At 43.9% G+C, this 27,698-nt stretch overlaps 1 protein-coding gene across 1 annotated transcript in view; it reads left to right on the plus strand.

Moving 5' to 3' along the window:
• Positions 1-27,698, plus strand: part of Grid1 (glutamate ionotropic receptor delta type subunit 1) — a 738,391-nt gene that overhangs the window by 479,349 nt on the left and 231,344 nt on the right. Inside the window, exons 6-8 of the mRNA XM_029541717.1 lie at positions 1,935-2,105; positions 14,345-14,506; positions 16,000-16,119. Of these exons, the coding sequence (XP_029397577.1) occupies positions 1,935-2,105; positions 14,345-14,506; positions 16,000-16,119 (453 nt within the window). The remainder of the gene's footprint in view (positions 1-1,934; positions 2,106-14,344; positions 14,507-15,999; positions 16,120-27,698) is intronic.

Below are 27,698 nucleotides of genomic sequence, written 5' to 3' on the forward strand. Positions count from 1 at the left end.
CTTAATTATTTATATCTGTTTATTTCGTTAGAGTCTAGATCTCACTCTAGTCCAGGCTGACCCCTAGTTGACTATGTAGCCCAGGCTGACCTTGAACTTGCAGCAATTCAACTTCCCTCAACTCCCCAAATGCTGGGATTACAAGCACGAGTCACTGTGACTGGCTGATAGCATACATGTTCTAGATAAGAAATCCACCCCAAACCCTCCTTAATTGTTGTTTAACAAAGTGAACTGTCTACTTGTTAGTCTTTTGATGCTGTGATTTCTCTCAGCCTCATTTCATCCTCTCTGAAGGGCCTACATCCCCAGTGCTGCTAGAACAGCTGAGTGGGCATGTCTAGGCTCTTCTTAGCCTCTGCCAACTCCTTGAATCTTTCTGTGTTCAGGAATTGTCCCTTCTGACCAATTTCTCTACCTTTGATTATCTCCTGGTTTCAATCCATGGTGAACATAAATTTCAGTGACATGGATGTAAATACAAATTGTAACAACATTTTAACTTTTGTGAGATCCAGATAATTCAGTATATGCAAGGGTCGACAATCTAGCTGAAGATACAAGGGTGTGCTCACTCACAGATCTAGCATATACTTTCTAGTGACCACACCCCCTCACACAAACATTACCATCCTAAGACAGACCCTAAATGCTTGATTTAGCATCTTACCCCTAAACATGTTATGCTCTCATTTAAATGATTACGAAATTCCTATCAGTAATTTTCTGCCTGGCTGTCTCCATTTGTACTGTCACAGGGTCTCAAAACTAGAATGGGTCATCCGCAAAAAGGAAGATTTAAAGATTATTTTAAAATTCAACAGTTTCAGTTAAATACTGACTTGGAGCCAAGCATGAATGAAGTAATTCCTTAGCGACAGTGATCTTGGGATGCCCTTGGTCTGACTGCCCCACTGTTGGAACAAGGGGTGAATATTTGTTTCCATTTCCTTGTAGTTCCTTGTTAGACTCAACCATGCAGTCTTGTGTTTCCCTCTCTGACCAACCCCCTACCCCCTATTTGTTTCTCTCTAATCCTCGGCCCATAATGCAACTAGAAGTTTTCAGAAAGGCCATTCTGATTCTAGCATATATGTACCTGAACATTTCAAGCTCCTTACTAGCCCTAGGAAGTACGCTCACTTTCTATGTTGCTGCTCTTGTTTGTCTGAACTGGCATGGTTAGACCCAACTTCCCCATCTGCCTTCCTTCCCCTGATGCTTCTACATGGAACAGAATTCATCCACTCCTTGCAGACTCAGAGTCTCAGTTATACTTTGTCCCCAACAGGAACACACACACACACACACACACACACACACACACACACGCATGCACACATGTATGCATGCACGCGCACACTTGCATGCACACACATGTCATATTCTCACATGCAATCATGCATGCACACATGCACTCACATACCTTCTTTTCCTATGTCCATTCTTGGGCTTAGTTCAAGTGTGATTTCTTATAGAGGCTCCCTGTAGCAGCTGCTTTTACATTTTCTGTTTTTGAGGGCGAAATGACCTAATAATTGGATCCTCTTCATAGTATTCTTAGGGTTGTTTTTGGAGCATGAGCATTAATAATTGCAAGTAAAATACCTGGTTTATCAAGGTCTAGCACAATAGGTATCTTTGATCCCTGACATACTCAGTGTGTTCTGTGGTGAAAGATTATTATTGACATCCACTATACCTTGGTGCTTACTATAGACCAGAGCTCAGAGGGAATGCTGAACAGTCCTGTTTATACCTAAGGGATGGTAAGTATTTTTGTAAATAAGCAACTAATGAAATGGATAGCCAGGGCTGAATCCCCTTGACCATTTCAGCATTAGCTGTTTGGGCTTTTGGCCTGGGTGTCTCCTAGTGACTTTTTTTTTTTTTAATTCATGAGGGTATAAGCATGGATTTGATTATTTCTTCAGGAAATCAGTGACCCCGAGATCCTGGATCTGGTCCACAGTGCCCTTGGCAGGATGACCGTGGTCCGGCAAATCTTCCCATCTGCAAAGGACAACCAGAAATGCATGAGGAATAACCACCGCATCTCCTCCCTGCTCTGTGATCCACAGGAAGGCTACCTCCAAATGCTGCAGGTCAGTACAGCACAGAGTCTCTTCCAGGTGCGGCTCTCACCACACCCTTGGTCTAGACAGACAACATACTGGGCCTGCTGGGCTCTAGATGGACACGACTACCCACCCACACTAATGACTAAAATGCTGTCATTCACTGAAATGGAATCCAGTTGACTGGATACAGGTGTTTCATCTCATAGTAGCATCAGTGGCAGGTAACTACACCTGGTATCAGCAACCAGGGACTGCTTGTTCACAAGGTGCCTCTGATATTTAAAAGCTACATGATTGGAGTGGACAGATTGTTCTCTCTTCGGCCTTTAAGCCGAGTGCCTTGTGGCAGGGTGGGAGCTTTTCTTTGTAAGAAGTCACTCACACAAACACTAAGCTTGTAAAACAAAACACTTAACACAGTCCTGGCACCTCTGCTAAGTGTTAAAGTGTAGAGGCCAGCCAGGATGCTGCAGATCTCCCCAGAGCAGAAAGGCCAGAGAACAGGTTTACCCATGTGGCTTGCCATGCCCCTTCTTAGATAAGAGCTGTAAATGTTAAGTTAATACTCCAGTCACTGTCTTAGTGTATGTATGGTCTTCGTCATCTGGGAATGTGGCCTTGGCATAGGAAAGAGGTATTTTGCCTGTGGTACAGATTATTTTCTGTATGAGTCTTTGAGAAGAACAGAGAAACAATGCAGGGGGCACATGACATATAATAAAAGAAAGTTCCCCCTATTGGTTTGCGGAAGTTATCTGTAACTTTGCCTGTAGGGTCCGCTCACCACTCAGCATTTGAAATCTGGCCCACCTTTTCCCAGCCTGGGTGAGGAGTAGAAACCAGAGTTGAGATCAGGGCTGGCTGTATCTGTCCCATGGTCTCACTACATAAGAAGATCTTCATAATGGGGACTGTGGGTGGGCTGTAGATACATGTGATTAGTGAAAGCCTCCACTCGCTAATCTCGTGTTGCCAGAAGGAGAAGAAAGCTTGTTTCATAGATGTGCCACATGAGAGAATTGTTCTCAGTGCTTTGGAAACACAGGTAACATTGATTTATAGCTGGAGCACCTGCCTTCTCTTGGTGCTCACTGTGACACGGAGTACAGCCATGCATTGGCAAGACAGAATAGCCAAGGTCTTTCTGAGGTTGTAAGGGTTTGATAAAGAAATGTATGTGAGCATTGGCTTTGACAGAGCCATGAACTAGATGATGGATTTGGTGTTAGAAAGGCCTATGGTAGAGTTTTCCTTTGTCTTCTTTTCCTGGGGCATGGAAAAGGTGACAAGGGTCAAGTGTGTCCCTCGTGCTGGAGCACTGTCTGCATCATTCTCTCTCTCCTTGAGGGTGTGCACCAAGCTGGCCAAAGCGCCAGGCAGTGTGAATGTCCCCACTCTGTGCAGGTGAGGGGAAGGGCCAGGCAGTGTGAATGTCCCCACTCTGTGCAGGTGAGGGGAACACTCTTCCTTGCTGGGCCGAAGGCCACGGCTCTCCTTTCCTGGATGGTCTCCCAGGTTCCCTCTCCCTTGGTGAAGTTTATCCCTCTCTAGTCTCTGCCATCCTGCCCCTTTGCCACCTCCTNTCCCTCTGTCCATTTTCCAGTTCTCATTAAGTTACATTGCTTCAGTCTTCCCCAAATTAGAGTCACTTTCAGTTGTCCATGGGCAGAGACCATGAGCAGTACAGGGTGGGGCAGAGGAGAGAGGCCTGCACTTCTCCAAGTTCATGATGACACTTTTTGCTAAGGGATGACTGTCCTGACACCTATAAGAGTCAAGCTGTCTCTAAGCCTTCAGTCCTGCCTGGTGCAAAGGGTCTGCTTTCTGGAAGAGAACTAGGGAGTCTATAGGGTTGAGGGGAAGTTCAACTGATGGCATCCTGATATGGCAGGTACCCAAGCATGTAACAAAGGTTCTGGGCCACACAGTTCAGAGTTCCCTTCCTTCTCTGTTCTTTTTGAGACACAGGCACCTCGGAAGTAGAACTAAAGAACAAAATCACTGGACCTTGTTCATGACAGTTACATCATCACCACCACCACCACCTCATAAATGAGACTACCTGGGTGCAAATCCCAACCATTCTAGATACCATTTCGTCACTTAATATTTATTTTTTATTCTGTGCCTCAGTTTCTTGCATTGTCCAGCCAAGACATGAAAATCTGCTACTATTGGCGAATCTCCACGAAAAGTAAATTAGAGAAAATGTGGAAAGTATTTAGTATAGGGCTGGGCTGTTAAGAATACCATCAGAGGAGGTGGCCAGTACAATTCATTTTCCATAGGGAGGCTGAACCTGCCGGTATACCTGTGTCTTGGCAGGTGTCAACATTTTCCTGTATAGGAGAACAGTCCCTATCCCTCCAGGCCTGTGTCACATGATTTGTGACTCTCATGTCCCCATCACTTACTCAGCCGCTCACTCACAACAGCCTTGTCTGAGGGGAACAGGCCATGCTTTTATCTATTTAGCTCTTCGTGAAAGACCCTGCTCACTGAAGACCATCAATAAGAATATATGAGATGAGCCTGCTAATAATCTAGGACTTGAATCCCAAGTTAAATGGTCTCTAGAAGCCTCTTTATAGAGAGATAAGTAAAGCACTTTATTAAAGAAATCTCTTTCCTTTGTCCATTTGTTGTGTCTACATCCTTCTTTGGGGCTATGATGGGAGGGGAGTGTGGATTTATTTACTCCTCTGCCCAACACTTGGGCAGCTTGTAGATTCATCTCATTTACAAGCCATTCCCTTCAGTTTTCTCAGAAACTATTACCACTTCTTTCTTTCCTAATGACAGTATAGAAGGCAAACTAATTTCTACTAGCCTCTAGCTGTGAGATTTATTGAAAAGACTCGAACATACTTAGAACATCCAACTCAAGAAAAAATTGCTGTCATGGATTATTAACTTTGTCTTGATGAAATTAATGAAAATCCCCCTGGAAATGGAGCCCCCAAGTCCCTCTTTGCTCTTTCCTCAGACAACTGCCCTTGGGATGTTGGTCATAGCTTATGGATTATCAAAGCACAGGGAATTTTTGCAAGGTCACTCATCATTTGGCTTCTCTATCAAAGAGCATTGGTCTCTGAGAAACTCTGTCTTCCTCTATTAGCCTTATGGTCAAGAATTTCTGTTTTGAAACGGCAAGCAAGTACTATTTGCAAATCAGTTTGGTTGCTATTTAGTACCTATTTTCTTCTAAGTCCCTTGGAAGAAAAATACCTAGATAAGTGGCTTCCAGTGGTGACATTGCATTTGCCTGTGTGTGGTTGTTTATTCTTTTCTACAAAGTACTGCCTGATTTGGGTGTTTCTCGTTTTTGTTTTCTTGACAAGTTAGTTTAGGGCTTGTCTGACTCAGCTGGTAATAAAAGTGATAACCAGTCCCCTAGAACCCTGAGAATTCCCTGAGATTTCCCAGGATGCCTTCCTCAGAGCAGAGTCGCCATTGTATCTATCACTGGAATTGCCTCTCCCAGCGACTTCAACTTGTAATTGAACTAACAGAAACGTTATCACATCGCCACCCCATCTATTCAAATGTGTTTCCAGAGTGTGGCAGGAAATGGCATGGACTGTGGTGTCTGGCCACTGTGCTGGCTTATCCAAGCTGTGGAATCCAATATAGCATTGTCACGAAATGTTCCCAAGATTGGAACTTTGGCATCCTTATGCACTTAAGAGTTGCTGAATGGCTCAACAAAATCACCTCTCCCTCTGGCGTTCAGTTTGCTGAAGAAAACCATTGACCTTCTATTCTCCATTTCCTGGAAACCTTCAGTTCTTTTCCCTGGTGATGGTTTGTCAATCTGGTAAGAGAAGCTTTTCCTCTGGAGCATCCTCCAGGCTTCCCTAACCAGGTACCTCAGATTTCATGTCCCTTCCAGAGCTGTACGTAATGGGAAAGACTCCAATTGCCAATTCAGCAAGGATGGTGTGGAAGGCTGCATGAGTCAGGTGCATGGGTGGTCTCTGTGGGTACAGCTGCCTGCTACTTGAGTTGCAGGTGTCCACGTGTGCCTTTGTAGCTGAGAAAGGCTTATATGGCGACAGATGCTCTTCCATATTCTCCCTTAAGATTCAGTGGTGTACAGGGCCTCCTACAACCCTTTATCCTCAGCTGCCAGCTGCTCCATCCTCTGGCCTGGCCACAGTGCCCTCTCAAGACAGGTGGGCTAGCAGCAGTTTGGCACAGAGGCCTTGCCTGGGGATAAATTGTTCGTGCTGGGGCATCTGGATGTCAGCTTGTCCTCCCAGCTGGACCCTCTGTTGACTGCTTCTCTGACATTGCTGGCCAACCAGAGCCTGTCTGCAGATTTGGTCAGAGGTCAGTGTCTGTTGTTTATCTCCATGATGTCTCCGCAAATAGCCCACTTTGTTTGATTAATGATAGAGGGAAGAGCATGCTGGGCTCTTTAGAAGCCTGGAGGAAATGTGGCCCTTCTTAATGAAAATCTTCTTGCATTTCCAGCTCTGGATTGTGAGGATAATGGACTGGTGAGAGATGTCTGCTGGCCTGTGTGGCTTTGACCTTGGCTTGCCATTCATCTTCCTTTTGCTTCAAGCATGATTCTAACCCTGGTAATGCAGTGTGCAACCCTCCTCCAGCCCCCAGAGCATGACTGGGACACAGCTGGCGTACCCTAATAAGTCTTGACTGGAATCTCAGACTTGCTAAGGAGAAGTGAAGCACCGGGAGGCAGACTGTCTGGCTGCGCAGTGGGGTGCACACATTATCCTGACCTGCTCAAGCCCTTCCTTTCCTGGCCAGTGGAGGTGGCAGAGGACTCAGCCTGCTGGCATCCAGACAGGAAGATTATCAACATATTTTAGGGAAGTGCTTCTGTCTCAGGTCCTAATCCTTTCTGTAGTAAGTGAACAGGCTGCCTATATCCTGCCTTGTTCCTGCCTAGGTAGGAAGTATGTTTTTTCCTGGTACCATTTGTGTAACAAACCTATACCTGGACAAGTTCCTTGTTATGGTTTGAATGATATATTCCTATAACATTTCTACATTCAAACCTAGTTCCCAACGTGGTTGTATTTGGATACAGGGTCATTGGAATCAAATGAGTTTGTCAGGGTAGAACTCTCACAAATGAGACCAGAACCATCTATAAGTAAGACTAGAATTCTCCACTTCTGCATCAAGATATGGGTAGAAGGCATGCTATGAACAAGGAAGCAGACTCTCATGAAACATTGACTCTGATCGTGCCTTGATTTGCGATTTCTAGTCTCTGGGAGTATGAACAGTCTGTGATGTTCTTGCCATAGCAGTAGGCTCTAAGTGACCTTGGAGTCCACCATAGCATCACCACTGGTGGAGCAGAGTGAATTCCCCATTGTTTCCTGTCACCCTCTCAGGCATGTTCAATGTTCCTTCTGCCCCAGTGTTCTAGTCTCTTTCTGTCAAGCGGGACTCCTTATCTTTCCTCCGTCTTTCTCTCTGTGTCTTACTCTTTTAGCAAATTCTTATTTTCTCATGAAGATCAATTTAACACTCTTTCTAGTGGCCTTTTGTTCCTGCTGACACAAGTATGTTCCCAAATTAAACTTAGGTACTAATGTATTGGGAATTCTGTGCTAATGCTTAAGGAAAAAATAACATCGATTTTTCCATTCTTGGACTTTAGTTAACTTCATGTAATTGGTCTCTGGTTCTCCAGAGGTTAAGCAGGTCCTCTTGGGTTTTTCAAGAGCTATGGCTCTCATAGAGATCATGGCTGAGTTCTTTTATCTGCTGCCTGGAATTGTTTCCTACATTTCTGGTTTCCTTTCTCAGAACCCAGTTTCTGCACAGGTAAATCAGAAATTTCTGCCTTACCTCATGAAGCCACAGCCTTGGGTTGTGGCAGCCACCTGGAGCTCCCGTCCCTTACCCAGTGCATCCTCTATACATTGTCGCTCATCTCTAAGAAGAGGCATCCTCTATGCAAATAACTTCACATCTCTTTAATTCCCAATAATAGAATTAGAATGATCTATTGACCTGCCCTTAGTTTAGAGGAACCTATTAAAGCAGCTGCGTGTAGTGCTTAAGTTGGACATTTCTCAAATGTTCTCACACTTCGTTCTCACAAAAACCTTAAAATTGGGAATTTTGTTTGTATTTTTATTATGGAGAATGTCATATGCAAAGACCTGGGGGCCTGGGAGAATAATGGCTGATACATGGGGTGAAATTGGAGGAAGAATCCACCAGGATACAACTGTTGGAGAGGATACTTGTAAAGGATCAACTCAGCAGGGTAGAACAAGAAGGCTTAGGGCTGAGTCACAGTGGCTGATATCTGCCATCTCCTAAGGAAGAAACTAGGTGCTGGAATCATACAATAGCAGTGGAGACTGTATGTGACCATTCTAGACAGGACCATTTGAAAAGCTTCTTCACAATTATACCCACTGAGCCCAGGCAGGAGAAGGGTCTGTGTGGCAGAGTATAGAATACCATACTTCCTACAGGCATCGACTCGCTGCTGACTGACTCTTGTTTTCCCAGGTTCCCTACCCCTGTGGTCTTCTAGAAGAGTGTGTGTGCCACCAAAGGCTTTTCTATTTGAAGCCTCAGTGAAGTGGGAATGTGCATTACGATGCTCCCCTTTCAGGAACCTGGCTCAGAAAACTACAGAGCTCTCCGTAGACTCTACCTCCAATCATATACTCCAGGCCTTCTCTTACTAGGCCATCTGTGAAATATCGGGGCACTCAGCCCTGAAAAGCCTGGCTTAAGCCTCAGCACCAATGCAGATAAGACTGTGCTGCCAGGAGGCCAGGGACATGTCGGCAGGTCCAAGTGAGCAGACACAGGTTGAGTTACTAATCAGAGTTGATCTTTGCTTAGTCTCTAGTCCTATAAGCCATACAAATCAGATATAACTCCCATGCGCTTTTCAACATATATGTGGCCAGGGAGCCTTGAGGAGGAAGTTGGTGCTGGCAAACACAAGCTAATTTTCCATGGTCCTTCTCTCTATAATCTGTGTAACAGATCCCCACTGGGTCCCAGCTACTGGGGATACCCTGGGCATGACCTCTGCTAATTTGATTTGAATTTAGGAACCTGTATAAGTAGTTCACTTAACCCTTCCACTCTTTTTTTTTTTTTTTTTTTTTTTTTTTTTTTAATCTCTGCTGCCTCTAAGAATGAAAGTACATACAAAGACACTAGAAGAAGCCTTTGCATGAAGAGCTGTTACCATCTGCATTGGGGTGGGGGGGGGAGGTTTGGGGGAGAATAACCAGGAATGCCACATTACACCAATCCAGGGTTCCAGATCACATTGTACTTCATTGGCATAGACAGACATCTACAAGCATTTGATAAATGTGTTTGAGGTCACTCAGCAAGTGGGTATGAGTAAAGAGCTAATTCTGTGAAGCTTTCTGTTCGTTTATAGAAGAGCACTAGGTTCCCCAAAGGACCTTGGACCTTTGCTTCATTCTGTCTTTTCCACATTCCCAACTGCACTCCCGATGGCATCTCTGACTTGGTTCTAGATTTTTTCGTTTGGCAACTGTGTCTCTGTCAACCCCTTGGCTGTGACGCTATAACCTCTCTGATTCTCAGAGTTTCCTCCCATCTAGAACCCTTTACTGGTTCCAGTCACTTTGCGCTACAGTGTCCATAGATCAGCCAGAGATGTGGACCTATTCAAGCATGAGTATCAGGATCTGTCTAGAACAGCATATGCCCTGCATGTTTTCCCTTGGCCTATAAAATTTGTGTAGTTCCTTGCTTCGATAGGAAGGAAAGAAACATAGACTCCTTCAAGCTACACCTCTCTGTTTTCTGGATTGTAGTTCTAGCCTGTGCTATTTATTTCCTATTAGTGAGTGTCCATGTAGCTAGGGGCTTCTTTCTTCCCAATCTCTCCTTGGCTTATTTAATATGGACACATACATCTATCCACCTGCCTTGAAGAAAGCCTTTTCTTTATTCATTAGGATCTGGAAGAGCATCCTGAGCATAGATTACATGTTCTTTTTGTTTGTTTGTTTGTTGAGACAGGGTTTCTCTGTGTAGCCCTGGCTGTCCTGGAACTCACTCTGTAGACCAGGCTGGCCTCGAACTCAGAAATCCGCCTGCCTCTGCCTCCCAAGTGCTGGGATTAAAGGTGTGCACCACCACTGCCTGGCATATTACATGTTCTATTACATGTCATTCCTCCTTTTTTGCAGAAAACACACTTCTTAACATGTCAGACAATAAAAGCAGGGCCTCCCATGCTGTCTGTATCCCTTACATGAAACCACCATTGAATTCTGCTACAGTGTCCATAGATCAGCCAGAATAAAGCATATTGTCTATGGGTATACAAAACAATGCTAGTTTCTGTCCCAGGATGGACAAGCACTGAGACATCCGTCTTCCCAGGTGCAAGGACTAAGTTAAGAGAAGATGTAATCATAAGTAGGTACAAACAGCAGTAAGGAGGGAATCAAGAAGTCATTTTCAGTATGTTCTAAATGAGAAACAAATGAAAGATCTTACCTACCAAATTGAAAGCAGCAAGTCTTTCTTTCCCAATGCTTTCTATTTAGATGGGGAATTAATGTGTGCATTCTTAACAAGAAAGACTCATCAATTTCTTTGCCAACTAATCTATCCATCCATTCTCATACTTGCCTCCCATACCATCCATCCATCTACCCATCCATCTACTCATCCATCCATCCATTCATCCATCCATCCCACTCATCCATTTCAACTGTCCCTCACTCTATCACTCATTCATTTATTACTCATAATCCTTCCACCTAGCACTTATCCACCAACCCATCCATCTACCCACCAATCCACCTACTCATTCATCTATTTATCTATCACTCCTATCTGTCTGCTTGTCTGTCTGTCTATGGATCTGTGTCTCCACAGGTCATTTATCAATCAAAGACTGATCAGTCACCAGACTTGCATCTTTACTTGTGACAGGCTCCAGAGATAAACCCTCAAAGAGCTCAGAGTTTAGTTAGGTAAACATGTCTATGAACCGGCCCCGTGTAGAATGTGATAGAGGAGGATGCATCCAGGGTGATCCGCGGGCGGTCCCAAGGCCTATCAGTGCCTGGAAAAGATCATTTCTCAAGCCAGCTCTTTTGAACTAGAATCCATTCACTCTCCGAGGCAGACATAGTCATGGGAGGACTCAGGGCTTTCTTTGGCCTTTCCGATTCATGTTCTGCCTTTTCCTCTTCTTTGCAGGCCTCTCGGCATTCACATGGTTGTCGAGTGCCTCAATTCATTGTGATTAGAAGTGCTGGGGAAAAAGGAAAAAAAGTCTTTTGAGTGTCAGTCTAGGCCAAAGCTGAAGTAGCACCGTAGGCTGTGGTCTGATATGAGAGTGAATCCGCAGGTGTGGGCGTGGGTCAGAGGGTCTTAACGGACTAAATAGCACCAGCTATGAGTGGGCAGCTTAGAGCTCCATGAATGTCTTAAGAAATCTTCACACCATCAAGGACTCTCATCTTTTAGTTATCCTTTTAGAAAGAAGAAAAGGAAAATAAGAAAAAAAAAAAAACGCTCAAACTCCATACCAATTCTTAAGTGGTTTCTATTCCCTCGTAAGAACATCTCCATTACAAGTTTGTATTCCAGAGGGGGAAAGAAACATCAAGACAATTCTGCAGAGGTGGGTGCTCTGGCGGACTGTTTTTTGCTGGTAGGATTAGGAAAATAGTTAGTCTTGTTCCTTGAAAACACACTCCTCTAAGCTTGAACTGCCTGGGGCATAGTCTTGCTGTCACCTTCCCCATGTGACAGTGATAAGTTCCCAGTGATAGGAAGGTTCCTTCCTGTGATGTTATGTTAGCATTTGTGTACTTTAGGCACCTGAAGGGTAACCATGACCTTGGCATGGAGTTTCCCTTTGGCCTGCAGTCATTAGTCTTGTGGGCACATTGTAGTCGTTTCTGCAGTATTCATCCTGTTCTTCCTCCTAGAGCATGATGTCTACGGTGATCACAGGAAGGATGCTGCTCAGTGGCAGACAGAACAGAGTCCTTCATCACTGGCCAGCATAAAGGAAGTGATGCTCTCTTAATGGTTATGTTATAGTACAAAGGGAGAGCTAGTTTGAGCTCATGGACAGGCCTAATATAGCAGATGTTTTTGGTTATCTATACACTCTGACTTCAGCTTCAGTTCTGAGGGACAGTTCCTGCTCAGGTTTTTATCTAGGAACCAGCTTTTGTGACATCCATACTAGGATTAATAGGAGAGCAAGTGCAGGCAGAAAATAATGCTTCTAACAGAAGCAGTTAGGGAAGGGTGGCTGATGAGGCAGATGTAGCAGGGGCTCTTCCTATATATAGTACAAGGAGCCTGTTTGGTCTTCTCAGGAGCACCGTGAGGTCATCATTGTCTCCTATTTCTCTTCATTTATATCCAGCAATGTTTTTCTGAAATAACTCTAGCAGGCTACTTGCTGCTTAAGAATGCAGAAAATGATCCCTTTGACCCAGTTTGGGAGATATCAACCAGCGACCCCACCCAAAGCTGTCGAAGAGTGGATATTGTCCCTTCCTAGCTCTTTTCTTATTCTCCGGTGTGCTTTGTTGTCCCCTTGGGTATTGGGGGTCCTGAGGGGAAGGCCTTGAGAACAAGGCTCTGTCCTCCATGTTGAGGGCCCTCCTGCTCACCCCCTGCCAAACCCCTCCTATCCTTGGATTACAAGGCAGGAGAAGGTTGGCTCCCTTGCATCAGTGTAGATCTTTACAGTATTATATTCCAGTTTCTCATTTCCATGTCCCACATGGCTTGGGTCTGGAAATGACTGAGGTAGTGAGGGAATGAAGAAAGAACAGACACCTGTACAGAAAAGCTGGGGTAAGCTGGGCTGTGATGGAGTGTCACCAACTACCGTAACAACCTAGAATCCCGGTGCATTTATTATGTGCAGTACACATGGGGAGGCTGACTAGACTGAGCAGGGGGTCTCTATAAGCAGGGTAGTCTCAGGCTGTAAACACTAGGAGGAGGAAGCTACAGTTACTAGTTTTTGAATGTACTGGTTAATAGTTTGTAAACACTTGTGTTTGCACATACAGACAACATTTGTAGTTGGACTAGAGGAAGGCTTAGCTAGTTAACACTAAGTTAGTTAACTGGCCTGTATGCGGAAGGCGTTGCTAATTTCTCACAGGTCAGATGCATCGGTCCTTGACATGGCCATACCTATGCTGACAGTACAGATTTCTTCAGCACTGAATCTGTTTGTTTCACATTCACTTTGACCTTCCTTAGCTCCTCAGACTTATTACTCTCACAAGCCCTGAGATGGAGCCATGTTTCCTTTATGGGCTAGCTTCACTGAAGTTGGCCAACCTAATCTACAAATCCTAGATGCATCCAGGATGGCACTGCTCATCAGACATAGGAATCTCTGCTACTTCTTCATTGCTGTATCATCACCCAGGCCTCTATTAACTCTTGGTCCATTAGTGACTAGGGTGGTCTTGCCTATGTCCAGGCCTAATCACCAGCTTTCCTGTGCATAGCTCCATCAGTGGTATCCATCTCTCTAAGTCTTCCCTGATGCTCCCCTTTAGCATGTCCTATAAGGCCCTGCATGGCTGCATCATTATCCCTTATTGATCCTTTCCCATCATATTGTTGCCACCATCCTATTGAACCAAGAAGTCAGCTAACCATGGCACTTGAGCTGAAGCTAGTACACCATCTATTTTAATAAATGGCTACACCCATTTGTTTATGAAATACCTCTTGCTACTTTCATGTTTTAACTGTGGTATTAACTAGTTATTAAAAGAGATTATAAGACCCTCAGTGCCTAAAGTTTTTGCTACGTGGTCTTTTACAAAACTCTTTGGTTGTATTTGAGGCCCTGATGGAGACCTTGATCCTTTATACCTTCATGATTTTACACATATTGGGCCTCACTTTACCCTACTAATTTTACCTTCCTACTCCATTACCTGAACAGGTGATAAACCTGCTTGCAAGCTTTGATCATGGTGCTGATCCCACTAGTTCTCCTTCTTGCTATGGGGATATGCCCCCTACTCCTATTCCTGAGGCAGATTCCGTGTTCTCCTAGCCTAACTCCTAGCCGACTTGGGTGAGCTGATGAAAACAATCATAAAGAAAGAAAGTACCAGGGAGCCAGAGGCTCCTTGCCCTCCGAGCTCACAGGACCAGGAAGATACTGTTGGCATCACCCAGCCTTTTGCCGCTCTCTACCTCATTCCTTGGTAATACAGCAGGGGAGAAAAATTTACACTTTTCTGTCTTTGTAGATCTCCAATCTTTACCTGTATGACAGTGTTCTGATGCTGGCCAACGCCTTCCACAGGAAGCTGGAGGACCGGAAGTGGCATAGTATGGCAAGCCTTAACTGCATACGAAAGTCTACCAAGCCATGGAATGGAGGGAGATCCATGCTAGACACTATTAAAAAGGTACGTGAAAGGAAGCATTGCTCTCTATGGTCGTCCAAGGCTGGAGACAAGTCCCTCATTGCACTCCCACTTAGTTGGTACAAAGCTATTTTTTTCACTGTGTGTGTGTGTGTGTGTGTGTGTGTGTGTGTGTGTATGTGTGTTTATTTGTGAGAGACTGCCTAAGTCTCCTGCAGGATTTTCTCTTTGTTACTCTCTTTTATCTATATTTAAATATTTAAAAGTGGAGTGAATTGATGTCCAGCGTCATGCACTTCAAATGTCTCCACAAGAGATTTGGTTTCAGAAGGTTAAATGACTTGTCTAAAGTCAGAAGTAAAGTCATAGTGTCATAGCTGCCTGTCTTCTATCTATCCAATGCTCCTTTATTCAAACTATAAATTTTCAAAAAAAAAAACTTATATTAGGTTGTATGGCATGTGTTGCTTATCCAAGTTTCTATTGTGTACATATATGTGTGATTGTGCACCCATGTGTACCCATGCATGCTCATGCATTATGTACATGTGACATATTTCATGTGATTAAAGAATGGTGTTTCAGAGGATGTAATTAAAGTCAATTAGGTAACCCATAGAAGACTTGTTAGAGTAAGTGGGCTTTGAGAAACTTCAAAAGAGCATTTCAGGAAATCTACAATGTCAGGAACCTTAGCCACAATACATTTTATATAGTTTCAGTTGCAACAAACATGTTCCAGTGTTGGTTTAAACTCACTGCTGCTCAGAGCAAAGCAAGGCCTCTCTGGACCAGTGTAGTTTATGGCATACCCTCTACTCCTTGAGGTCACAGAAGTCTTGGTAAAAGTCACACTCCAAGCTGACAAAGAGAAGGGATCATGCTCACTACTGGCGCAGTCCCACACTGCCTACTGCTCCATGGACCTTACTGAACTGTGAGAGACATGGGACTGGCATGTTTACCACAGCCATTCTGTATGAGGTCTTATGCTCTGAAAGTCTCTTTCCTTCATCTGATGAGATTTATGCTATGGGTCTGATTGGCTTCAGGGTGAAGATGGGAGATGATCAGTGCTCTGCTCAAGATGGCAGATGTGGCAAAGCTAAGTCCAACGCAGCGCTCCTATTTGCTGCCTAACCTTAAGGCACATGCAGGGCACACATCTTGTTGACTTTAGACTTCTACTTTGTATCAGAATAAGTGAAGCCTCCGGAGCAGGTTGCAAAGGCAAAGATAAACCTTCAAGAGTGGAGAGACCAATGCAATCATGTTTTAATTTCATGGCTAGCATAGAACTAGCACATAGCAATTGCTGTAAACACACAGACTGCAGTAATTGCAGGCAAAAGCCTTGTGGATTCTTCTGTAAGATTAAGATAGTCTGTGAAGCATTTATCTTGCCCTGTTGTCCTGGGACTGCTAATGGCTCTGTCATTGCTATAGGCACTCATGTCTGTTCCCTTCTTAGGATTCCATTCTCTACCACAAAAAGCTTTTCCCACCTCTGCATGTCTTTTCTTCCTCCCCTGCAGGGACATATCACTGGCCTCACAGGAGTTATGGAGTTTCGGGAAGACAGCTCAAATCCTTATGTCCAATTTGAAATCCTTGGCACAACATATAGTGAGACTTTTGGCAAAGACATGCGCAAGGTAAGCTCTCTGGTCCTCATCTCCAAGCCTTCTGGCTTCAGTACCACTAAAGATGGCAACAGAAGCAGTGCCTTGGGTTCCCAGCAAGGGCTAACTCGCAGAGGAAGCCCACTCCCTGTGTTTCTTCTGGATGCTACCGGTGTTTCCGGGGGATACTGAGTCATAAAGAATTTTCAAGCAGGAAGTGCTATTAGCACAAACCTGAGTCCAGTATAGGTCTCTGAGAATCATTTTCTCTTCCTTGGCTGAGTAGTGGGGCTGCCTGGAAGCTAATGGGCATACAAGGTTTTTCCAGAGTTGAGAACTCAGTCCAGCTTCTGAGACAATGCAAGTAATGGTTGAGGCTGGTGATAGAAGTTGTAGCCAGGGTAACTGCCAGACTTGGAGCGGGGGGGACAAAGCCATGGACAGAAAAAGTGAACTGCAGGGATGATGGGAAGTGTGTGCGTGTGTGTGTGTGTGTGTGGAGGGGTGGGTGTGCGTGTGTGTGTGTGTGCGTGTGCGTGTGCGTGTGTGTGTGTGTGTGTGTGTGTGTGGAGGGGTGGGTGTGCGTGTGTGTGTGTGTGCAGGGGCGGGGTACTGGAATCCAGGGAAAGGGACATGAGAGGGGGGGATAGGATAGGTATGGCTTGGCTTTTCATCTGATGCAGATACAGGGGCCAGGCCTGAGAGTATTTCCAGTGGAACCGTGTCTTTCTAATGATGGGTGACTGAGGTGTCATTATAATAATTGAGGGCTTGGAATAGTGACTCAAAAGAGAGGCCTTAGATATAGGCTCCATGAGCCTTCGTGGAGTTTATAATGGGTATAAAGGAAGGGCAGAGGCTGCTGCCTCACAACTGGTCTTCCCAGCTGCCTTGTGAGCCTTTCCAGAAATGTTTTGTGTTAAGACAGCCTTGTGCTTGTTGGGGGCCAGAGGTCATAGTGCTCATGTGCCCGGGCTCAGTACTCTGGAAAAGGATGAAAGCGGTCATTGATTGGTCTACCCGCAGGCACAGGGTCATGTAATCACAGGTAACCTTTGCTATATACTTGGGGGCAGATATCTCCCCAGTGATAATGCTTCAGAGATAAAGGATATCCTTGTAATAATGAGGCTTAATAAAGTCTCATCAGAGAGGCCTGGAGCCAAGTTGAGGGCAATGCAGAGGCAGGCAAAGTTTATATGATAATGGGTGGGTGACTTTGGTTTTACTTCTAGAGGATTAGGGAAGGGGGATGAGTGTGTGCAGGGGGTGGAGGGAGGAGATCTGCAGAGCAGGACAGGGGGAGTGACAGCACAGAGGAGAACTGACTCTCTGAGGGAAAGGCCAGTATGTCCTGGAGTCCCAGTATAATGAGAATAGGGTCTGTCTGCTATGCTGTGTTGGAAGATGGAGTTACAGGTTGGTCATATCAAGTCTGGCAATGGCCCATATATATATATACCTTTATGGTATCTTAGAACCTAATGGTCTGTTTGTGGTGCCATTCAGAGGTTTAATGTCTGTGCTGTGACATTCAATAGAATTAAAGTGTGATTGGCAATGTCAAGGGGGTTGAGGCTGGCTTATGATACCTGTAATAGACTGCCCAAAACTCTGACCTTTGGTTGGGGGCTCGAGATGAATGGTTGCTACTGGTCTGGGCCAAGTCTATAAGAAAAAAAATTATTGTCGTTGTTGAGATTTTCATCTCTTAAGAGGACAGAAGGAAAGAGGAGGTCATTCAGACACTCTGCTATGATTGCAGAGTGTTCTGAAATCACAATTCACATCAGCACCATGCATAGCTTTGTGTCCTCCTCCTAGAGTGCTTTTCTGAGTTCATAACTATAAAACCTCGTCTCGTGTCTCCTTCAGTATCTATCAGACTATTCCTTTAACTCAGCTCCAACTCCGAGGTTCTCATGGGGTGAAAAATGTTGGCAGTGGTCTTCTGTTTCCTCCTAGATGGCTTACACTCGAGCCCTGTAGAGCCCATGCATGTGCTCTGCTGGGCCCTTCAGGTCCTGGAATGAGGGGAAGTACTGTGTCATTCACTCTCCATTTCAGGTGTCTGGGCCTTCCATGTTGCTACGGTAACACTCTTCAAAAAAATCCTGAAGCCTGTCAGAGCTGGAATCTCACAGCTATAAGGAGCTTCAGAGCGGGAGGTCTAGATGTAATTGAGTTGGAAGGGAAACTGATTTTCAAGTGGGCTTTATTTTTAAATGTATTCTTTTGTCACTTAAAAATTTGCCCTTACTAAGTGCATATTTCAGTTGTTATCTGTCTGCCTTGCAGCTTATCACTGGGAGTGAGAAGCTATGCGGGAGGCAAGGGATAGGATTTATTATAGCAAATGTTTGCTAGTATGACCTGGACACATACAAGAGAGATGGGATGGGCTTCGGGATGAAGCAAGAGGAGCAAAGGAAGAATGGGTGATGGGGTATAGGACACTTTTTGAAGTTAGAGTAGGGCTTCAGTGCCCCACAAGAAAGTGGGAGGAAGTCAGAGTCCCTTAAGGAGTATGATAAAGAATATTCATATAAGGGTCAATGTAACTGAGACTGGGTGTAAGATTTGAGGATAGTTTTAGGGTGTTCAGAGCAACACAGTGACAGTGCAAAGATTAGTCCTCTGTGGAACCCCATAGATGGTGCTTTTCTGTGACCGCTTACCATCCCTAGCCACCAGGAGAACCAACTGGAAAGATGGCTGGGTACTGGTTGTTGAGTGAGGTTTGGGCTTCCGTGCTAAGATGATGCATATCACATATACTTAGATTGAAAAGCAACTACAGCGAATGAAAGCTAACAGAGACCAAGTAGTGTTCTGAAGCTGGAAGCCGAAAGGAGTCATCTCAGTTAGGGAACATATAGATATTTTTCTTAAACTAAATATGTTCCTTGGAGAGACATCTCTGGGAGGGTGAGTCACCCCCATGCTTTAGATTAAGTGCCATTAGGAGGCTGTGGTTACTCAGCCCCTGTATAGGAAGGAGTGGGTGATCACCTTTTGCTGTAAAGTGCTGAGCAAATACTGATTAAATTATCTCAACCAGGAAGAGCATTCTTGCTGAGGGAGCACTGGATGGCAAAATCAAAAGTCTAAGAGATGGTTCATAGTGAGCCTACGGACAAATGTTAATCTGTTACCTGGAGCTGTTTGGCCTGCATCTGCCACTGGGGGCAGTGTTTGCAGGGAAGTCTCTTTCCATGGCAGTGGAGTTGGTTGATTTGTTTGGAGGGCCTGGGTTCTCCATCCTATTGGTGGCATGCTTGTTAAAAGTCCACAGATTTCTACCTGCTTTGATTCTCTTTGCTCAAACAGAAAATATTCCAAGGATGGACTGTCCCATTAGCTAGTCAGCACAAATATCCTGAGGTTATTAACATGAGCAGGACCAGATATGTTGGAAGCCAGCTATGGAAAAATTTCCCAAGATGAGAATATGTGGAAACTGCTTGGCATAGAACAGGGAACATAACAGGAACTATTGAACATCTACTATAAACAAGGGTACATTATGTATATTGTCTTACTGATGCCAAGGCCATTGGGTCTTCCTGGTCCTGCCTTTACTGATTTTCAATAGTCCCTTTCCTTCCGTGGCCTTTCTTAAGATAAACTTTCATCCTCAGAAAGCTTCTATGAAACAGAGGAGGCAGACAGAGGAATTATTCTGCCTGGCTCTTAGCACTGAGAGCATTCCTGTTTATTTGATCCATCACCTATACACACCTGAAGTCACAATTCTTTGGGTGAAGAACAAACAGGACATAGCTTCCTGCCTCATAGTTTTATGGACTATAGAAATTTGTCACGCAGAGTGCCAAAACTAGAAGCCAGAGATATGCAACAGACCAGCGCAGCCCTAAACTAGTGTGGCTGGGATGACTAAGTTCAGTGTGCCAGGGCTGTGCCCAGCTTTCTGGCATGCCTTGGATCAGATGCCCACTGTTTAAAAGACCTGAGTCTGAACTGAGTTTTGAGAACTTCACTTTTATATGAGTCTTTATATTGAGAGTGGTATTGGTGTCTGTGATCAATAAGAGATGGCAAACATGGATATTAGATTGTGCCCTGTGCCCCAAGTATGATTTTCCTGGATTGTGACACCAGTTAAAGCCCAGAAGGGCCATTTTCCATGACCTGATCACTAGGATTGCCTGCCCTTCTGCATCCTAATGATACTGGTGTGGGGTCTTGGTTTCTGCTGTTAAAACAGGGTCCCCTGTGTGACAGGATGCTGGGAAATGTGCCCATTACCTATAGATGTTTTGAACTTCATTTCCCTGGGTGGCAACAACTTGATTAATTGGTTCAGTGGAGGCAATGAATATCCTGGAAAGAAGGGTGGGGAAGTAGGAGGAGCATGGGAGGAGCTTCCACACAGCCTGTGGGGTTTGCTTTAAGACTTAATGCACTAATCCATAAGGAGACTCTGGGGGAGCATAGGAGAACTTGAAAAGAAAATTGAATAAGGTCCAAGAGAGGTGGAAGAAGTGTTTAGCTCAGTGGAATTTGAGCTTTTCTCTAATGGGAAGTCTGGTTACCCAGGATTATCCTGGGACTTGAAAATATCCAGCCCATCTAGAGGACAGATAGTGGCAAGGGTTTGGGCAGGAAGATCTGTGCCTCTTTCTACACTACCTTCTCTCTGTCCTTCACATTCTGCAGTTTGATGTCCTTCCTTCCTTCCTTCCTTCCTTCCTTCCTTCCTTCCTTCCTTCCTTCCTTCCTTCCTTNTTCCTTCCTTCCTTCCTTCCTTCCTTCCTTCCTTCCTTCCTTCCTTCCTTCCTTCCTTCCTTCTTTCCTTCCTTCCCATCTTTTTTCCTCTCTTTCTCTCCTTTCTTCTGTCTTTTTGTTTAAAGTAAGGATCATAGACTAGAAAACTTTAATATCTGTGGTTGTGCTGGTGCTTGGAAGACAGAGGGAGGATAGGAGAGAGAGGGAGAGAAAGAGACAGAGAGACACATAGAGACACAGAGAGACAGAGTGAGACAGACAGAGACAAAAGAAGGAGGAGTTGGGGGGGATCCTTCTGGAACAGGAGGCAGAACAGTGTTATGATTCTGCCCCTCCCCCTAGTCTTTCCATTGCAGTCTCCCCTAAGTCAGAACATTATTCCACCTCCATCTGTCCCTTCCTGCCTGCCTGGGCCCCCTGACTTCAGGTTCTACCTCTTATCCTTGACTCAGCACCACCCCACGCCCCCTCCATTCTACAGACTACCTGGAAATGCAAGGGTTTGATCCTCTACTGTTCCATACTGCTGCTTTGTACTTCCTTGTCAACTCCAGTTCTTTATAAATGCTGGGGGCAGACAGGAGTCAAACAGCCCCGCCCTGGGATGATGTCCCTGGGAGGACCTTGTGGCTGATAATTTACAGAATGATAATTGCTGATCGCACAGAGATTGCCACGCCATAGCTTTCCAGTTCTCCCTGGGCTCCAAAAGACATCATTAGCATTCTCTCCCTATCTGCGGCATGGCATTACAATTTATCCTTTATTCTCAGAGTTCAGAAGTAGTTCTGAGTTATAAGGCCAATTTGAAATGGCACCTAAGAGCCAGACTAACTCTGGTGACAAAGCTGACCAGCTTTGACCTGGTGGTTCTCCAGGGGCTGGTGGCAGGAGCCTGAAAGTAAGTACAGTCCAGGGGAGATAGCTCTGTGCTGAGTTGGGGCTCATGGTCTAGCCTAAGCAATGTGTAGTCCTTAGTAGCTGCTGTCCTAGGGGCTACTGTTCAAAGGAGGAGGAGGAAAAGGATGAGGAGGAGGAGGAGGAGGAGGAGGAGGAAGAGGAGGAAGAGGAGGAGGAAGAAGAGGGAGAGGAGGAGGTGGAGGTATAGTCTAGCAAATTAACATTCTTGCATTGTATGTCCCAAATAAAATGTCAACTCCTCTGAGCCCTTGTGTGTGCCAGAACTTCCTTTGACAGAGTAGCAAACCAAAACATACTCCACAGCTTCATCCCAATAAAGACACGAGGAGAAGATGCAATTAAGTCTTTCACTTTAAGTAACATTTCATCAGTGGGTGATCATTTAAGGCAGAAGGCTTTGCACATGTCGATAAGTGAAATGAAGGCTATGAGAGTCTACTAGAGTCTTGAAACTAGGAAATAAAGACCATTTGCCGTCTTGGTCTAATTTGTGGGGTTTTTGTGGGCCGGTGCACTGGAGGCTTTTCACGGAGCTCTCTAGCCCAGCCAGGTGTGAGGGTCTAGGTGAAGGGGAAAGAGTGGGAGCAGGGAGAGGGAGTCGCCTCCGCGGCCTCCACTTGTCTCCACCACTGTCACTTCAGTTGTTCCAAGTGCTCTACGCTGTGTCAGGCTCCATTGAGCCGCAGGAGCTGACCAGCCGGTGAGGAGTGTATGGAGCTTCTGGAGGCGTTTTCTGGAGAGCAGACCTCTTTCCCAAGCAGCAGTGTTACGGAGTAGTTCTCTCACACTTTTATTCTTTCTGGATAGGATTCTTATATAGTTTTTGGGTGGGTCAGAACCTGACAGTAGGTACTTCCCATGGGCTTGGTCTAAGAGCTCGGGGGAGGGCTGGAGTACTGCTCCTACAGGACTGATGACCACAAACTTCTGGGGGTGCGGGTGGGGCGGGGCTGTAGCTATGTGAGAGGAGCCTTGATGTCCAGGAACAGGCAAAATGCCTAGAGTCCCTGCAGGGTCACCGGGGTTTCTAGCCTTAGCTCAACCAGGAACTAGGAGACCTTTCACAGCCCACTGCCCCCACCACCACCACAGGTTTTCTCTTCTCCCTCTATATAGGGTTTCAGAAAATGATAGGTATATTTAACCAAGTTGTGATTTATTATATATTCATTTTATGTCCCGCCTGGGAACACTTAGTGGTATTTTGGGAATATTTTCTCATTTCTTAAATTGTTCTTTACAACTATGATTTTTAAAAATGAAAATTTATCACTAAACTTATGGTAAACTATTATATATTCATTTAATTTTCATAGGATGATATTATTACCAAGTTATTATACAATGGTGTTATAACAAACATATAAAATACATGTGGTTTTAAATTACATGTACATTTGTTTCTTTTTACATATGTTTTAAAAAGTGAATTTACTAAACTAAGAGTAATGATTATTTCAATGTACTTCATACTATTTTCAAGTCAATTAAGAAAGAACTTAATAATTTTCACATTCATTCCTATAGAAATCTGTTTTATAGTAGTATGCTCGAAAAATTCAGTGATGCACTAAATGTTTGTTAATTTAATAGCAATGTAAAGCTAAAGCTACTAAATTTATATTTTATGAGTTATAGTTAAAATATAATATTTGATCATGTGTATTCACATTTTAAAAGTTATCTCTAAAATCTTTTACTCATTCATATGGGGGAAACTTTCCTGTTAACTCTTAAAAAAAAACCACCCAAACTCATTTTTTTTTTTAAAAAAAAAGGGAATCAGCAGCTATAAATGACAGATATTTGTCTCAATAAATTGCTTGCTTTGGGACTAAAACATACCTGTAAATAAAAGACACTTAAAGTTTTATGTGGTTGAATACCTAGATTTCTTCACTCAAGTAGTTATTCTAAGTTGATAATTTTATTCAATTGACCGAGATAATCCCATTTACTCAAAACTTCTACTTATTTTTATAGTTTGATTTTCTTTTTAAAAATTTAATGGGGATAGGTTTGGAGTGGAGCATGATGGTGCAGCTCAGCTTTGTCAGTCCATTCTCACTACATTGCTGCCATCATCCTGTGCACAGTGTGTACTTGAATAACCATCTCATCCTGCCCTCTTCTGAGTTTGTGTAGCTCCTCATTAGTTGATAATTTAATTTCTTGGTAGTCTTATTCTCTTCTTCCAGATTAAATTTACTTCATCTATTCACATTCTTGGATGTGCCTGTCCGCAGACAGCCAAATGGCCCTCTCCAGTGCTGTGAACAACAAGGCAGGCCTCCCCTGGCTTTAGAAGAGGCCTGGAGCTGAAGCAGCTTTCAGGCTTGCCCTGTTCAGCCATTTAGGGTTCAAATAAAGGTTTCTAGTCTTTCACACTTCTCCATTTGGCCATTTTCAGGACATTGTCTTTATTTTGCTTAGCGTTTGGGTGGGGATGGCTCCGCCATTTCCAAAGCCAGCAGCCTATGGAAGAAGTCCTTTTTGATGGGTGTGAAGTGCCCCCCAGTGTTGTTCTGGTGTGTGCTTCTCCACCATGATGATCTGGGCTGTGTGAGGGCGTCTTCCGCCTCTGCACCGACACTTGCACTTTCCTGCCTCAGTGTTTTGTGTTCTGCTTTCAGCAAGCTGTGCTTTCTTCACTACGAGGGCAGAAGACAACTCATTCTTTACTCGATACCCAGACAGAACACCGATGGGAGACTCCTCTGATCTAGCTGTGGGTCGGGAGCCCTAGCTTTGCTATTTGCACCTATTTCCCCCCAGTTTCTACAGTTCATTGCATTATTTTTCTTATCTACTTCACAGAAATTCTTGGAAAATTCAGCACTCAAGGCTCTACAGAGTGTTTGCAAACAATTTTAAAAACGCATGTTGGGACAGCTGCTCTCTCATCCCTATTGTACACTGACAGTCTCTCCCTTTAATCCTCCATGAGACCTGACTAAGGTTGTTAAATTTCATCCTTACCCTGCAGAAAACTAGGTTTGCTTAATCACTTTTGCTGTGTTCTAATCAATGGATTTATGTTATTTATCCCACTGACCAGTTCCTCGTATTTACTATGGTTCTTAAGCCTATCACAGAAAGTCCTAGATAATTTGTTTTTATGCTTGCATGTTTTACAATGTTTCCTCTTGAGAAGTGCTGTGACTGAATCCTGGTTGTTTTTCTAATAGAAACAGAAACATAAATGCACACAGAAATGTGCATATGCCTCAGGAATTCCATGGTGGGCTTTCAGAACATGGCATTGTCACTAACATTCAGGACCCTACTCAGGATGTCTGTAGCATCATGAGGAATTTTTGTTGTGTCCCGCTCTATTTACTGCATCTGCCACTGGTCCTCTTTTTGTTTTCTATCAGCCTTAGTTTAACAGTTTACATACTATTAGATCCTCTCTGCTCTTATAATTGAGTTCCTATGTGAAGTATGGTCATGGGAGTCATTGTTATCATCATAAATACTGTTGAATTACTTTTTATTGTGCTTGAAGCAAAAGTATTATTACAGTTCAGATATAATGAGGCAAACAAACAAAGAAACCCCTCCTGCCACATTATGAAGATTATTATCATAGGTAGCAAGCTGAGAGGGGATACATGCCAATAAAGGGTCACACAAGGAAGTTTGGGTATCTCTGAGGATAGGGACAACATGGAAATCTGTCAGTATCATTTCAAGATATACTTGGCTGTCTTGTGAGGCTATGCCAGTGCCTGGCAAACACCGAAGTGGATGCTCACAGCCAGCTATTGGATGGAACACAGGGTCCCCAATGGAGGAGCTAGAGAAAGTACCCAAGGAGCTGAAGGGGGCTGTAACCCTATAGGTGGAACAACAATATGAACTAACCAGTACCCCCTGAGCTCTTGTCTCTAGCTGCATATGTAGCAGAAGATGGCCTAATCGGCCATCACTGGGAATAGAGGCCCCTTGGTCTTGCAAACTTTATATGACCCAGCACAAGGGAAGGCCTAGGAGTGGGTGGGTAGGGGAGCAGGGGCGGGGGGGGGTATAGGGAACTTTCGGGATAGCATTTGAAATGTAAATAAAGAAAATAATAATAATAAAAAAAAAGAAAAAAAAAAAGAAAAAAAAGATATACTTGGCTGGTCTTGGGTCTTTGTTTTGCATAGATATGTTCATTTTTCACAACAAATCTGAGTTCATAACCAAGGTGTGTGCTGGATAGTTTTATGCCAACTTGACACAAACTGAAGCCATCTGAGCAAAGGGAACCTCACTTCAGAAAATGACTCCATAAATTTGAGCTGTAGGAAAGCCCGTAGGAAAGCCCGTGGGATGTTCTCTTTTGGGGGGGGGGAGGGGTTCAAGACAGGGTTTCTCTGTGTATCCCTGGCTGTCCTGGAACTCACTTTGTAGACCAGGCTGGCCTTGAACTCAGAAATCCAACTGCCTCTGCCTCCCAAGTGCTGGGATTAAAGGCGTGCGCCACCATGCCCACCTGGGGATATTCTCTTACTTAGTGATAGATGGGAGGAGGCTCAGATCCATGTGGATTGTATCATCCTTGGGCTCATGGTCCTGAGCTCTTTAAGAAAGGTTGAGCAAACCAGTCACAGAGAAAAGGTCAGTAAGCAGCCTGCTCCATGGCTTCTGCATCAGCTCCTGCTTCCAGGTTTCTGCTTTGTTTGAGTTCCTACGCTGATGCCCTTCTATGATGAATAGTGACATGAAAGTATAAGCCAAGTAAATCAACCCTTTCCTCCCTGATTTGCTTTCTGTTGATGGACCCCTAAGATTCTATTAACTCTTGATCAATATAGGACACATTAACATCTTGACAATACAGAGAGCGAATAGTAAGTTAATAACTATAGTGTGCCTCTTAGTTTATCCACAGGTTCTTTAATTTCTCTCTGAAAATTATAGCTTTTATGATAAAGATCCAGATATATTTTGTTTGATTTATTCATAGATCTTGATGCCTGTTAGCACATTATATGTAGCAAATATTCAAAATTCTTTTCTACTAAGTTTTAGTATGTAATTAGGAATTTACTTGGTTTCATGCATTCAGTTTCTAGTACACTATGTTTGTAAATTTACACTAAAAATTGTCTGTATATCATTTGGATTCTCTAAATACACAATCATTCTGCCTAGTAATAGGAGTATTTCCTTTCTTGGGTGGAGTGGGTATATTACAGATGTCCACTTTAGAGCTGGGCAGCCCATATTCTGTTATTCTCTGCAAACTGACCGGTAGTGGGTCTCTGTATTAGCAAAATAATCTTTGATGAGCCATTGAGAGCTACACTAATCTATGGGTATAAACATAAAAATATAACATTGTATCTATTACCCAATTTTATTGTCATGCATTGTTTGGATAAAGATTATTTCCTTAGATTTCCATAATTTTAAAAATTATGATTGAGTATTCCATTTGGCCAAAGACAATTTGAGCCTATCAAGGTGATTGTAAAATTATTAACTTTTTATTCTTACTTTTTCCTGGTAAGATGATAAGTTACATTGACTCCTTTTTTCTTTTCTGATGCTGCTCATTTATCTTTTCTGTGCCAGGCATGCCGCACTACTTGGATGATTTAAAAGATGCTTTAGTAATTGCTAAGACTATTGTACTCTCATTTCTCTTCCATTTCAGATTATTGCTTGAACGTTTATCTTTAGGTTATCATAGATTCACAAGCAGTCATCATGAGTGAGTTTTCCCCCAATAGCACCACTCAGTGACACGGTTGTTCAATAACAGAGCAAATGTATCAGCATGAAGACAACCTATGGATCTGATTCAGAGCCATAATCTCCCAGCTTCATGTGTGTTTGTGTGTATTCACAAGCTTTTTTTTTCCAAATAACTTTTTATTATTATTATTATTTTCTTTATTTACATTTCAAATGCTATCCCGAAAGTTGCCTATACCCCCCCCCCCCCCCCC

The sequence above is a fragment of the Mus pahari genome, chromosome 8, assembly GCF_900095145.1.
Source record: "Mus pahari chromosome 8, PAHARI_EIJ_v1.1, whole genome shotgun sequence".
Lineage (NCBI taxonomy): Eukaryota > Metazoa > Chordata > Mammalia > Rodentia > Muridae > Mus > Mus pahari.